The 14,018-nt window shown below is 40.1% G+C and overlaps 1 protein-coding gene across 1 annotated transcript in view; it reads left to right on the forward strand.

Moving 5' to 3' along the window:
* Positions 1–11,258, forward strand: part of lrrc4ba (leucine rich repeat containing 4Ba) — a 36,583-nt gene extending 25,325 nt beyond the window's left edge. Inside the window, exons 2-3 of the mRNA XM_041971317.1 lie at positions 549–1,082; positions 8,633–11,258. Of these exons, the coding sequence (XP_041827251.1) occupies positions 837–1,082; positions 8,633–10,582 (2,196 nt within the window). The 5' untranslated portion in view covers positions 549–836 and the 3' untranslated portion in view covers positions 10,583–11,258. The remainder of the gene's footprint in view (positions 1–548; positions 1,083–8,632) is intronic.
* Positions 11,259–14,018: the final 2,760 nt, after the last annotated feature.

Consider the following 14,018-nt stretch of genomic DNA (forward strand, 5'->3'; position numbering starts at 1 on the left):
AAATGTGCTTTTGCGGTTTCTTTCTGTGACAGATGCTGATGCTCAATAATGTTTTAATTAAAATTAATTGCATTATATCTAAAAAAAAATCACCCTTATCTCAGATTTTTATTAGTTATGCTTTAGTGAAGCAATATTTAATACCAAAACATTCTTGCTTAATGGAGTTTCAGAACATTTTGAGTATGATGCAGAATGTGATTACTACACCTCACTGTCCTGCTTTGGATCAGACGTTTTTGCATCTTGGTTTTAACTGTTAATCATAGAAATTAGTTTCTGTCTTACCATGTGTGTGTGTGTGTGTGTTTGATTAGTGACAGAACATCTGCTCTGGGATTATTTGGGATTTGATATGATCAGTGACACAGAAGTTCTGATGCTTCTGACAGTGTTGATTTTTTTTGACAATCCTTCCCATGATAAGCAGTACAGTAGATGTCTTCCTACTGTTTTTCTATTCGCTGTGTGTTTGAGCCGTCTGCGTTCACACTCTAATGTCTGCTCTCTCTCCCTCTCTTTGTCTTTTTCTTTTCTGTTCTTCACAGTACCTCCTGGGTTCTTCGCGCTCCTCAAGCCTCACTCAAAATCCCCAACAGCCCAAGAAAAAAAGGGAATAACATCTGTTTATCTGCATATTTCTATGTTCAAAAGACAAGAGGAGAAAACACAGAGATCGACGAAGGACAAAAACATCTCAGAGGATGTGGAATTAGAGAGAACAAACTGTCACTGGAGGACCGAGAGGAAAGTAAAACGTTTCTCACGAATCCACCAGTGTGGAGTCACCTCACCTGTACCTTCGGATTAAAGAGCAGGGTCATGTCCCAGTTGCCATGCGCATCACCACGCTGACCTGCCGTCCCGGCCCTTCCCCCCTCCTCTTTCTATTGGCCCAGCTGCTACTGTGGCTCCTCCTCCCTGGGCTGGAGTTAGTGGGAGCCGCCTCATCCTGCCCTTCCCTCTGCACCTGCTCCAACCAGGCCAGCCGAGTCATCTGCACCAGGCAAAACCTGGAGGAGGTGCCTGAAAGCATATCAGTCAACACGAGATACCTCAACCTACAGGAGAACTCCATACAGGTAATTATCGGAGGTGGGGAAATCGTGTCAGTGTTGATTAAAAGTCTGCAAACATAGGACACAAAAACTCACTTATGAATGATTTTGCCAATAAAATCCATCATCTTTTGCTAAAGAGAAACACATTAACGCTAATTTGTTTTTTTTTTCTTTGTTGCAGCTAAGTTTAATTTAAGTGTTCAGAAAATAATATTGATTTCCTTCAGCAGCAACTTGTTTCTTGTATAATTATGGTCGCTTCACTGGTTCACTGTTATTATTATTATTTTTAATATTGCAGCACAGCGGAAGTCAGACAGAAAACAGACAGTAAATTTAACCTTAATCCTTTGAAACAAGTCTGAGGCACTTCTTTTAAGAATGCACACATAAATAAATAAATTTACACAGACATTATCACACATGCATCATCTGAGGCAGTTGGGGATACTGTGATTAACTTGTTGCGACAGGTTTTCATTTTGAAACGTAATTTCTAAGAAAAGACAAGAGAGTCAGCATTTATAATAACAGAAAAAGGTACTTAAGCCTCAGCTGAACTGAGAGAATATTACATGAATTGAAAGTAAGACATATTTCCACGATGCCATGCTGCCTTTTGTATCTATTACCTTTTTATCTAGGATCTCTAGACGGCTTTTGTGGTTTTCCTGCTGCAATGGAAGATTGTTTAACCACAAACCATCGATACAAGACACAGGAATCTCCAAATTTGTTAAAGGAACAGGTTGATTTTACGATTTACTGCAGCATTTGATATAATTGAATTCATCTTAATGTTGCTGAAAAAGCTATGCTCTTTTGTGGCTTCAATTTAATTTTCACTACATTTTACCTCTAAGGAAAAGGAAAAGCAAGGAAAAGCAACTAGGGTTGAAAACATTGTTAAAATTTTCCAGTGCATCTCAAAAAATGTGCTGTACACGCTGGACACAGCGGCCTGTTCTTTGGAGAAAACATCTTATTAAACATTATGTGATGTTAAGGGAGCATAAATGGGACATCATGTCACTTGATATAGTGTGCGAGGATTCAAGAAGAGCCGTTAACATGAAAGGAAAAATTAAAGATGTAATAACAGTATTTGTTGCGTTTCATTTTCAGCCCACAGATTTCGATTCGGTTTGTTGTATCCCGAAGCTCCACTTGAAATGATTAAAAATCTAAAAATGTTTTAACACCTGAAGGCATCCTAGATTCTCTGGCTTATTTTTTCCTCCACTGAGTACCCTGAGAGTAAAGCCTTGACAGCTCCCACCCCCTCTTAACATCCTTAGCCCCCCCATGCCTATCACCCAGCCTCCATCTTTCCACTCCCCCACCCACTCCCCCACTCTTGCTCTACATACAGAAGAGGAAATGGCCTGACTCCAGGAGTCTCTGTGTGTCTCACAGAGGGCTTTGGCCACACATATCTTAAACGTTCAGAGATTTAAGGGGCCTTTAGTTGCGCTCACTTACTGGCTGTCTTTGACTTCTCGCCAAATGAGCTCCAGTTGGACCAAATGCTCATGAGTGCCATCCAGGGCCCATGGCAGCCATGATTTTTCAAAATCATGTTCTTCTGGGAACAAAAAAAAAAAAAACAGAAAGAAAAAAAAAATCTCTTTGGGTTGTTTATTTGGAAAATAAAATGAAGGAAAATACCACACTACATGTGTACACAGTTTTAAAAGTGAATCGCTTCATAGACTTGTCTGCTCTAGTCTGCGGCAGCACTTCATGTAAATAGTTCAATACTGATCATCGGCTTATTTGCAAGGGATTCTAATGAGGAGGTAGTAACACCCAGAGTGTCACAGAAATACTGGAATAATCTAAACTGCAGTGTTTGGAGTTACAAATGGGTTCGAAATAGGATCAGCTAGACAATGTGGCTCAGAGTTACTGAGTTTCATTATGTGATGGTGTTATGTCCCGATGTGAGACAGTTTGTCAAATAAACAGATAGATAGAAGGGTGCATTCACACCTAATAGCCCACAAGACTTATTTGGGGCTTGCAGCATTCTGGGTACGGGTTTTCAATAGATGTTTTAGAGATGTCTCAGTTACATAATATTATGAAGTCATGATGATGCAATGCCTCCCTTGAATTAAAACAAAGATCATTGTATTAATGTTTTCACCACAGAAGAGCAAAATACAGTGCTACATCAAATCCTAGAGGTCTTCTGTTGACCATATTTCTATTAGTACATTTACTGCGTTCTTCCATGTCTGGCCTCAAGCTATTTCTCCCAGCTATCATTTCACAGCATATGTTATGGGTGTGTGTCTTCCACTGTGCATTTGGTTTACTTGAAGTGGACCAAAACCTATGTTTGTGGGTGAAACAGAGTTCGCTTCTTTGATGTGCATCAGAGTTCAGTTGCACGTTCACACCGTCCCCAAACAAACTGGCCTTTCCAAGCGAGCAAACTAGGATTTGAATGAGAAGGATTGGTGTGAATGCACCATTAGGACACATTCACACCGCTGCTGTTTGGCGCACTTTAAACAAACTTGGACCACTTCCATAGGTTGTACAGTTTGTTTGGAGCAGTGTGAATACTCATTTGCACTCTGTTATAAACCAAACAAGCGAACTCCGGTCCTTTTAAAAACAGGTTTATGTTCACTTGCAGTGTGAAAGCAAACAGATCAACTAATGAACCCAAGAGAGAAAGTGAATAGAGTAACTGGAAAGCTTGCTGACTTGCCTGCTGCTCATACAGGACAGATCCTGTGAAACCATATTATGTTGTAACGCTGTTTAACCGATTGTTTTATTGGAAGCTCGAGAACAAAAACAAGACAGGATCTCTTTAAATTCAGCAAAGATTTATTCTAATTCAAAGTAAAGCCAGAAACCCTAAGGCTGCATAAATTTATCATTACTTTGTTGTTAATTAGGGATGAACAAGCCGGTTAAAGGGGAAGGATTTCTTTTTTCAGTCCTGGTCAGTGGATGAGCAGGTTTTATCTTTCCTCCTGCTTATTTTCTTCTTGGTCAGTGGTTGTTTTGGGCAATACTGCCCCCAAAGAAGCAGTTGTTTTAACTGCATTGTTCTGCTTGAGTGAAGTGCAATGTGAAAGCAAACCAAACTAAAGGAAGGTGCAACATTTTTCAGGATTCCCCGCTCAATCCAACCAAGTCCCCCACACTATCATGGTGTGAATGCACCCTAAACCTAATTTTGACCAATTAGTATTTTTCCCCCCTCGCATTATTTTTCTTTTCGCACCACTTGCTTATAGTAGGACAATTGAGTCTTTATTGTGGCTCATCAACCACCTAAGCACTAGCTCCAGCCTGCAGAAACTGGTGCTAAAATAGTACAGATTTTTTGCCGCCAGATCAAAGAACCGCTTACATCAGCAGAATGAAGGCAGGGTTTTAGAGACCCTACAAGACCACTTAAGATGTTGTGGCTGCCATCTTTAAAAATCCAGAGCCATTGTAGCATCTAGCCTTCTTAATTCAGTAATAAAAACTAAGCTTTAACATTGATGTGAAGTCAAAGCAGAAGTGTCCTCTTTGTGAATGCAGCCCAATGCCTTGCACTGCACAGCATTCACATGTGTTTTTATCACTTTTTGCAGCTATGTTTTATCAACATTATTGGATGTCTTTTTAATTTTATTGACAATTGCTATTTACAAATTCTGTTGGAAGTCACAGTGAAAAAATTAACAAATAGCAGTCAGCATTTTGAAATACTGGTTGAGAATGCAAAAATCATTCAACAGGACAGCCATTTACAACAGCATTTATAAACTTTGGGACATGGGAAAATCATGATCTGTTAAAATAAAAGTGGTTTTCAACAAAACTTCAAAATACCTAAAAAGTCTAAACATGTTTAAATAGAGGCAGTGACTTAATGACATGGCTCTGCTTGCTGTGGAAAATCAAACCAGTTCAAAGCTGGTTCTTTACAGATCCAAGTGGGAATGGCCTCTATCACCAACACCTACAGTGCTTTGGTTCATTGGGGGTGAATATGTATTTCCCTCTGAGTATGCAGTGCAACCACATGGGTGCTACTAATAATGTAGTCACAGACCCAAACGGACTTGTCTAAGTAAAACAACACCAGACAGTTTCTAGTGTTGTTGGATCATTTTATTGTTTACATTACAGAGCATGCTTTTCCTCTGATTAAGAGTTTTGGTTCTCAAGGGATCACACTATATGACTGATTAACTTCACCGGTCCCAGTGTAACCCCCAACTCCTATGAAAAACCTTCATCCAGCACTTGCATCTGTCAGACAGACAGGTTTCTCTATAAGAGAGAGCTGGTGTGACTGTAGTCACCCCTCTAACATCAACAAATTGTTTAAAAGCATATGGCGGTTTGAAAAGGACATTTTTTTGCAGCTATATTACATAAAAAGTGTTAGTGATTAAACTAACTGTGATTGTAATCTTTAAAACAAGGTAACTATGCTCTACGGCAAGAGAGGCTTATTGATTTGAGCTTCTCTGTATCACCACCATTTATCGATGCAGGGAAGCTACTTACAAGAAGGAAAAAAAAAGCTTTGAAAGCTACTGCTACAAATTATGTACCACCTAAAGAAATTAAAGTACAACGAAGCTACAGTAGGAAGAAATCCAGAGTAACAACTCTGACATTGTAATATGGTTCCAAAATTGTTTTAAAAAATAACAATCACATATTCACAGGTAAAACATTAATATTTCATTATTCATGAGAATTAGTGGGTATCACTGTGTAAAGAGTGCCTTTAGTCCCTACTTGAATAAATCATAATTTAAACTGCAGGTTTTACAGATGAAGCAAGTCAGAGCTAGACATTTGCTTAAGTATGGCAATGATGATACGTCCTCAGGCTGAGGCTTGTGAGCTTTATCCATGATGACGTTGTTGCTGTGTGAGCACTGAGCAATGCCTGCCCTTTTGCACATGCACTACACAAAGGTCAGTTTAGTGTGTGGTGGCGGCTGCCAGACGAATGCATTGCCTGGGCATGCCTTTACAGCAGTCAGGATGAAAACGGTCAACAGGGGTTCAATTACAGTACAGCAGCAATGATGAAATAAGGGTAAACAGTAATGATTACTCTTCTTTAGGGCACAAAGCAATTTGTTGGTTCAGTAGACACAAAAATGGGCAAAAGTAGTTGTTGAATTCTCATAAAAATATAAATATGGTTTTAGTACCACAAAGATATTCAAACATGTAACTAGATTAGATGCAGTTCTGGATCCATGTGCTCACAATATTTTTATCAACATGGATGTCTTGGTTTAATTGTCCATTTTGCCATCCGTAGTCGTGGTGTGTCTGCAGAGCTGATAGGTTACAATCACTGGGGTGGAAGGATCCGCTGCTGATATCAAATATGCATTTATAACTGTGACTCATTCACAGACAGTATTTTATATATTCTTTATGTGAAGCCAAAATGCATTGCAAACTGTTTCATCACTAATAAAAATAAATATGTCAGCATTAGGAGTCCATATTATATGCCATTATGCACCACAATAAATACAAAATCAAAGTAAATAAAAGTTTCAAAGCACTTATTTGATCCTTCTCCATAATGCATGGCATGTCATCAATTATTCCAAAGTGTTTATTCAGTTTGTTATTGTAACAGAAACGTCCAAATATGTTTTTTCTATACGGAAACCAGCCCAATTACCAGCAAAACATTGAAGCATTTTGAATTTTAGCAAACAAAAAACGCAAACAATCAAAAAAATCTTTGAAACACGAAAATATGGTCTTATTTGAACTCGTCAGGTACCCCTCAGTTTCTTAACATGACAAAATGCACCATATTGAAATGCTGTATTTGAAACTATAGCATGGTCTATCTTGAGTCTAACAGTGGTTTTGGTGCCTAAATCAAAGCAAATACTGATTGAGAAAAGAAACACTGTCACCTGGTATTTACTCATGACTTGAACTATTATATATATTAAACATGTTCAATATTTATGACCAAAAATCTTCATGTGTGGGAAAAGCCAACGACTCATGAGTTGTGACTCTGGATTGTGATGTGGAACAGCATGTAGCCAATCAGAGAGCAAGCTGACTAGAGAACAAGGAAGGAAAAAGTCCGTGTTCATGCTGTCTCCAGTCTGTTATTTTCTTTAATTCTGAATTTTTCTGTTAACAATAGTTGCAAGACCACCATCATTACTTCATTACGTATGTCCTCTGCTATGCTGGGTGTTGCGTTTTCCGGCTGTTGCCATGGTTCGTTTTTCTTTGTTTTTCCGGTTGTTGCTATGTTTTTTCTACTTCATTTAGATCATGTTTAATCACGCAAGATTTCTGGCTTCGAGGACTGGATTCTAGATCAGCTGCAGGAGAATATTGTTATGTGTGTGTTGTTCTGTGCTGAGATTATCAGAGCACATCACACCAGTACATTTAAAAGTGTTAAATGTCAGATTTTTTTTTTATCTTCATGTGTGGGGTCTAACAGATCAGATTTAGAAAATCCTTATGTGAGTACCAGCCTTAATGATGACACTTACAGGTATTTTATAGTGTTTTGGTCAAACCTTATTACACTGTAACCCTACAGTCTTGCATATGAGTTTGCAATCATTGTGAGGTTGGAAAATGAAAGTATATCTCTGTGGAAATTACTAAGGTAAGCATGTGTTGGATTGATTTTACAAGTGTATACCTTGGGTCATCACAATCTTATCTGAAACACGCTTAAAATCATATTCCTTTTCATTTTAGACATGGTGTTGTGTGAGGTACTCATGAGTAGCCAATGTTTAACCTACACTAGAAAGGAAAGTCAGAGGACTCTCAGTTTGCAGCTGTAATGGGGATTTTCACACCCTATTACTTCTGTATCAGATAATTATTTACTTTGTCACCACAATTTCTCAGTTGCATGAAGTTCATGGTACAACACGTCCACTGTCCATTGCAACAAGGTCTGGGTTATAACAATATCATCAATACCAATCTCAAAATGGACTGTGTTTTTTTGGCCCAGTCTTTGTCAGTGTGTGGCAAAAAAGTATAAAAATTCATAATACAACATTTGTTAGAAGAATAATGAATTTTTAAATGCTTGTTCTTAAAATGAGCTCTTATTGGGTTCCTGTCCTGACTAGCTTTCAGCTTAGAAACCTCCAAACTAAGAGTTTTCTGAGTGATTTATTGCATGTTACCCTTGAGGACTTTTCACAACTTTTTTGCAAATAAATACTATGTATCTCTTTAAATTACAATGATCTCACTTTAGAGCACAAACCTGATATATCACCCCACAATCTTTTCTCAGACAATGTTGTTCTATTGATGTTACAGAAGAAATTACTCTCCTGAGGACATCTTGTTCATAAATTAATGAAAAATTTTGAGATTATGTATCAATGATTTGCAGAAATATGCTAAAAATAGTCACTCTTTATTCTGGAAGCTGGCTTGGCAAAACACATGCTTTTATTCTAACTTAATCAAAAATCCTTACACTGTAAAATACCCATATATGTCTCTGAACAATTTTGTTTATTCTACACATTGTGTTGTAACTTCATTCTTATTTCTCCCCGTAGGTTATCAAGTCAGACACTTTCAAGCACTTGAGGCACCTTGAAATCCTTCAACTCTCCAAGAATCAGATACGTCAAATAGAAGTCGGAGCATTCAATGGCCTCCCAAACCTCAACACACTGGAACTCTTTGATAACCGCCTCACACTGGTGCCGTCACATGCCTTTGAGTACCTCAGCAAGCTGCGAGAGTTGTGGTTGCGCAACAACCCCATTGAGACTCTGCCAGGCTATGCCTTCCACCGGGTACCCTCGCTACGCCGACTGGACCTGGGCGAGCTCAAGAAGTTGGATTTCATCTCTGATGCAGCCTTTGTGGGCCTCATTAATCTACGGTACCTGAACCTGGGCATGTGTGGTTTGAAAGACATTCCTAAATTGACTGCCCTTGTGCGTTTGGAAGAACTGGAGCTATCAGGAAATCGTCTGGAAATCATTCGCCCTGGTTCCTTTCAGGGACTTGTGTCTCTTCGCAAGCTGTGGCTAATGCACTCACAAGTGTCGGTCATTGAACGCAATGCCTTTGATGACCTGAAGAACCTGGAAGAGCTCAACTTGTCCCACAATTCCCTTCACTCTCTGCCCCATGATCTATTCACACCTCTTCACCAACTAGAGAGAGTTCATCTTAACCACAACCCTTGGGTCTGCAACTGTGATGTACTTTGGCTTAGCTGGTGGTTGAAAGAGACCGTGCCGAGCAACACCACTTGCTGTGCGCGCTGCCATGCTCCCCCAGGCTTAAAAGGCAAGTACATTGGAGAGCTTGACCAGAGTCACTTCACCTGCTATGCGCCCGTCATTGTGGAGCCACCCACTGACCTCAATGTCACAGAAGGTATGGCTGCTGAGTTGAAGTGTCGCACAAGCACATCCACAACATCTGTAAACTGGATAACTCCCAATGGCACGCTAATGACCCACGGGTCTTACCGGGTACGGATATCTGTTCTGCATGATGGCACACTCAACTTCACAAATGTCACCCTGCGAGACACAGGCCAGTACACCTGCATGGTCACCAATGCTGCTGGCAATACCACTGCTACTGCTGTCCTCAATGTTACTGCTGCTGATGCCAGTGTCAACTACACCTACTTTACAACAGTTACTGTGGAAACAGTTGAGGCTGGGGGCGGGAACGATTATGCATTAGTTGCAATCAATGAGACCTTTATTAGGGTTCACCCTGGCCCCACTCCTTCTGACCTGTGGCCAGATGGAGTTCCTACCACGGATTCCTCCCTGCCTGCTGGCTGGTCCTCATCTCCTCGCGCCACTCGACCTACCTTCACTGTGCCAACTGAGCCAGGCTTCTCAGGCCTGGATGATGTGATGAAAACTACAAAGATCATCATTGGCTGCTTTGTAGCCATTACCTTCATGGCAGCGGTGATGCTGGTGGTATTCTACAAGCTGAGGAAGCAGCACCAGCTGCATAAACATCACGGTCCTGCTCGTGCTATTGAGATCATTAATGTGGAGGATGAGCTGGGTCCAGGTGCCAGTGGTCGGGGCAGTGGTATCTCTGGAGGCTCCACTGTGACACAGAGTGGAAGCAGTGGATTAGGAGGGGGCCAGAGCCTCAGGCTGCACCATCCAGAAATAGTCAACTTACCTAACCTGGCTCGATCGGAACATCTCAACCACTACTATAAAACCCATCACTTCAACAACAACATGATGGGTCTGGGCATGGGTCCAGGCTCTGGTATGGGCCTCAACAACAACAACAACCCCTCTCCATGCTCTCAATCACAGACCATATCCTGCTCCCAAGGTCCAACTACCATTGGTGTGGGAACACCCACAGGGGGCACCCTGCCCTCTCCTGTACCACTTCCCCAGTTGGGCCTACACAGTTCTCTGAAAGGCCTAAAGGGAAAAGGCCAGAATGAGCCATTACTTTTTAAGAGTGGCTCAAAGGAAAATGTGCAAGAGACTCAAATCTGAGTAAAAGTAAGGTTTCAAGTAAAAAGCAAGAAGAAAGTAGATAATATGTAAAGACAATAATACAGAAAGCACCTGTGAAACTGACTATATAAGACTGTAACCTACTGTCCCTGTGGACAGGTTTCAGACAAATGAAGTTTCACATAACCAATATTTTGTGGTAACAGACAGGAGCAGATAGGAATATTGAAGAAGACAGTACACTAGTTTGACCAACAGCATCTGCACATAGCTTACTAAAAACCACAAACATCAAAATCATTCATTATGTGCAACCTGCTGTGGTCTTTGGCAAAGTCTGAGATCAAGCTAACCTTTTTCACTCAGTGGACAGCAATGGACAAAATACATGTGCAATGAGTCCCTCTAGGTTGTATACAGATTGCTTCATATATTTTTAGATGCATTCAGTGTACATATTTGGAGGGAGGCATAATATTGGCCATTGAACATGTCGTTAGAATAGTGTTTGGCACTGGCAGTGAATAATAAACAATGATTTGTGTGAGTGGTATAGAACCAGATTTCCAGGAACTGCTAAAACACAGCAAAAGGGAATTCGGAGCAGTGCAGTAATGCTTTCCAGAACATCATAACAGCAAAAAATGTTTTTCACACAGCTCTTTTTTTTTTTTTTTTTTTCTCATTTTACACTATACTGGCTACTGTCTTCTTTGAAGGAAAAAAGCAACAGAGTGGGCAATCATGGGAGAAGAAAAATCATGAGATTTAAAGGACAAAGAGAGATATAAAAAGAGCTGAACGTACATATTATATATACCGTAAATATATTTTCATTCAAATAAATAAATTATAAAGAATCTTTATCAAGCTTCTGACTGAAAAATAAAAGGTCTGAGGAATATATATATATATATATATATATATATATATATATACACATGCGCAGCTGCTTTGGTGGCCCTGCCCACCCTGCCCCTTTCAACTTTTCTCACCTTGGAACAAAATAGCCACCGTGACTGCTCTTCGTAAAGACACATGCAGACAACTGGCATCTGTGGAGCGAAGACGATAACGTGGAAAAGTGTTTGGGTACATTTATTTTGGTCTCGACTTTTTCTTGTAGCCACAGAAGGTGTTTTCCTTCTCATTCAAATAAACAGGGTCATTTGAGGTGAAAAATCTTTATGATCTGCTGCAAAAACATGGCATACGGCTACAGCTTCTCGTCTTTTGGTACACAGTGGCACTGCGGTATCAATGATAATGATCATAATGATCATAATGATAACAAACATAGCTTTATTTGTCACAATCATTATTTAATGATCAACTCTATGTTCCAATACTTTGCTGTAAATTTGCTAATTTCACAAGCTAATTAAGCAAAATATCTCAAATCTAGATTTCCTGAAACATTCATTTTCAACCAATTTCCGATCTTGATAATGATGATGATGTGACACACTATTGTTATTGCGTTATCATTATTATCATTCATATGACTATTATTGTTACTAGTGCCTACAGATAACTGAGAAGTCATATTTTCCATTTGTATATGACTAACAAAGAGCCGTGGGATGGATTTAATGTGCCACTAAATGACTCCACATCCATCAGCAGGAAATAACCCGGCCCTCAAAATGGCTTCCTCAAGTTCAACCCTCACCGACTCCTCTGATGTCTCAAGTAGTCAGGGACACTTGTTTTATCAGGCACTAAAGACAGGACATGAACCTTTGACGAAGACTGCACCTTTGCAGAGGATTATTTCACAACTGTATCTCAGTGTTATCATGTATGAGTGGATTTGATGGCAGCAGGGAGCTAAATGGACAACAGGCAATGCTGAGCATTTTTAAAGGTAAGCAACACAGTACGGTGAAGAAGGTGGAATATAGTACAGTAGAAGCTGGTGGGTGGTGTTTTTTTTTAAAAAGAAAAAGGACACTGAAATGAAAAAATATAAAACCTTATAGAGCTCTTTTAAAAAAAGAAAAAAAAACCCAAACTATTAAATGTTTTTCCTTTTTTGTTTATATCTAGTTTTATTTTTTGTTTGTTTTGTTCTTTTTTAAATCACGTGTTATCTTTATTGTAATATTGTTATTGTTATTATAATTAGCTAATTACACTGGTTATAATTATGAAAGATGTTCTGTTAGCAGAGGTCACTATGAAAATAAAAAAAGAAAATCATTTAAAAAATGGCACATAAAATGGCAGTGGAAGTCTGTGAAACTTGGTGGATCCCTCCCCCTTTCTGTTATGATCACCTTTAATTGTAGTCTCACTGTTTGTATCCCTCTGGCTCCGCTTGAGACAAGACATAGCGAATGTGAAATGGTCAGCACCAGATCCTTTCTTTTTCTTTCTTTTTTTTTCTGGCACAGGGGGATAGGAAGGACCTTGCTCTGGTTTACAAGCTCACTCACACTCGCTGTGTACTTTTTGTGAATGTCATTGCCATCACAGTGCTCAGTGTGTCAACGCCTCGTTGCCATGACTACACACTCAGACTAATCAGCGTCTCGCGAGGCACCCCTCTGCCCCCTGTCAGTTGCGTTCTTCTGAGGTGCCGTATCTCAAGGAGCCGGCCAATGTTCCTTCAGTGGTAGCAAATCAACCTGATCATTGTAACCGTGTTCTCACATAAAACTCCCCCCACTTCATCTTCCACCTCCCCAACCCTCAGCATCCTGCCATCAGGTTTCCCTGGCAACTGTTGCTGCTGCGACAATGCTTAAAAGGCAATGCAATGAATGCTAAACAGATGAGAACAGACAATATGGAACTTTATCTGTAATTTTTCCCGTTTCGCCAGGTAATTTGCCCCCATAATGTTCCCCATTTGATTTGTGTTTTTCATGCCAACAGCTATATTTCTCACAGGACTAACTTTCTGTCACCAAATCATGCCATTTGCATGCCCCCCCCCCATGTCCCCTATGTATTTAATTTGCATAGACCCCACACCACCACTAAACACTTTTATGCACCTTACTCTTGTGATTAACACTCACACTGTGCATCACTCATTAACATATTCTTCTCCCAGCACAAGGGATCCATATTCCCCTCGCAAGTTATTTACATATTCATCTGCCTCTGTGTGTGCAAATAACAGAAATTATCATGTGGGCATGCTTGTGGGTAAGACTGCAATGTGTCTGTGTGTGTGGTTGTGTATTAGTTTTAGTGTACATCACTGGCTGAAAGCAAGGACTGTTACAAAAGCTATTTACCCCTAACTCCTCAGACACTGCACACCCTGCCTATTGCCTGTAGTAGCTCATTGCTTCGGAAAGCGTTGTGTAGCCCCTATGGCACCTGTGAAGTGGCACAAACCAGAGGCCATGTTATTGAGGCTTGGTGTAAGAGAGAGCAGCGGTTGAGCTGAAGACACACAGTCACAGTGCTGCAGTGTCTGAGTCACAGAGCAGTGAACACGCTCCCAACAATCTAATGGAAA

Source organism: Melanotaenia boesemani, chromosome 2 (genome assembly GCF_017639745.1).
Source record: "Melanotaenia boesemani isolate fMelBoe1 chromosome 2, fMelBoe1.pri, whole genome shotgun sequence".
Taxonomy (NCBI): Eukaryota; Metazoa; Chordata; class Actinopteri; order Atheriniformes; family Melanotaeniidae; genus Melanotaenia; species Melanotaenia boesemani.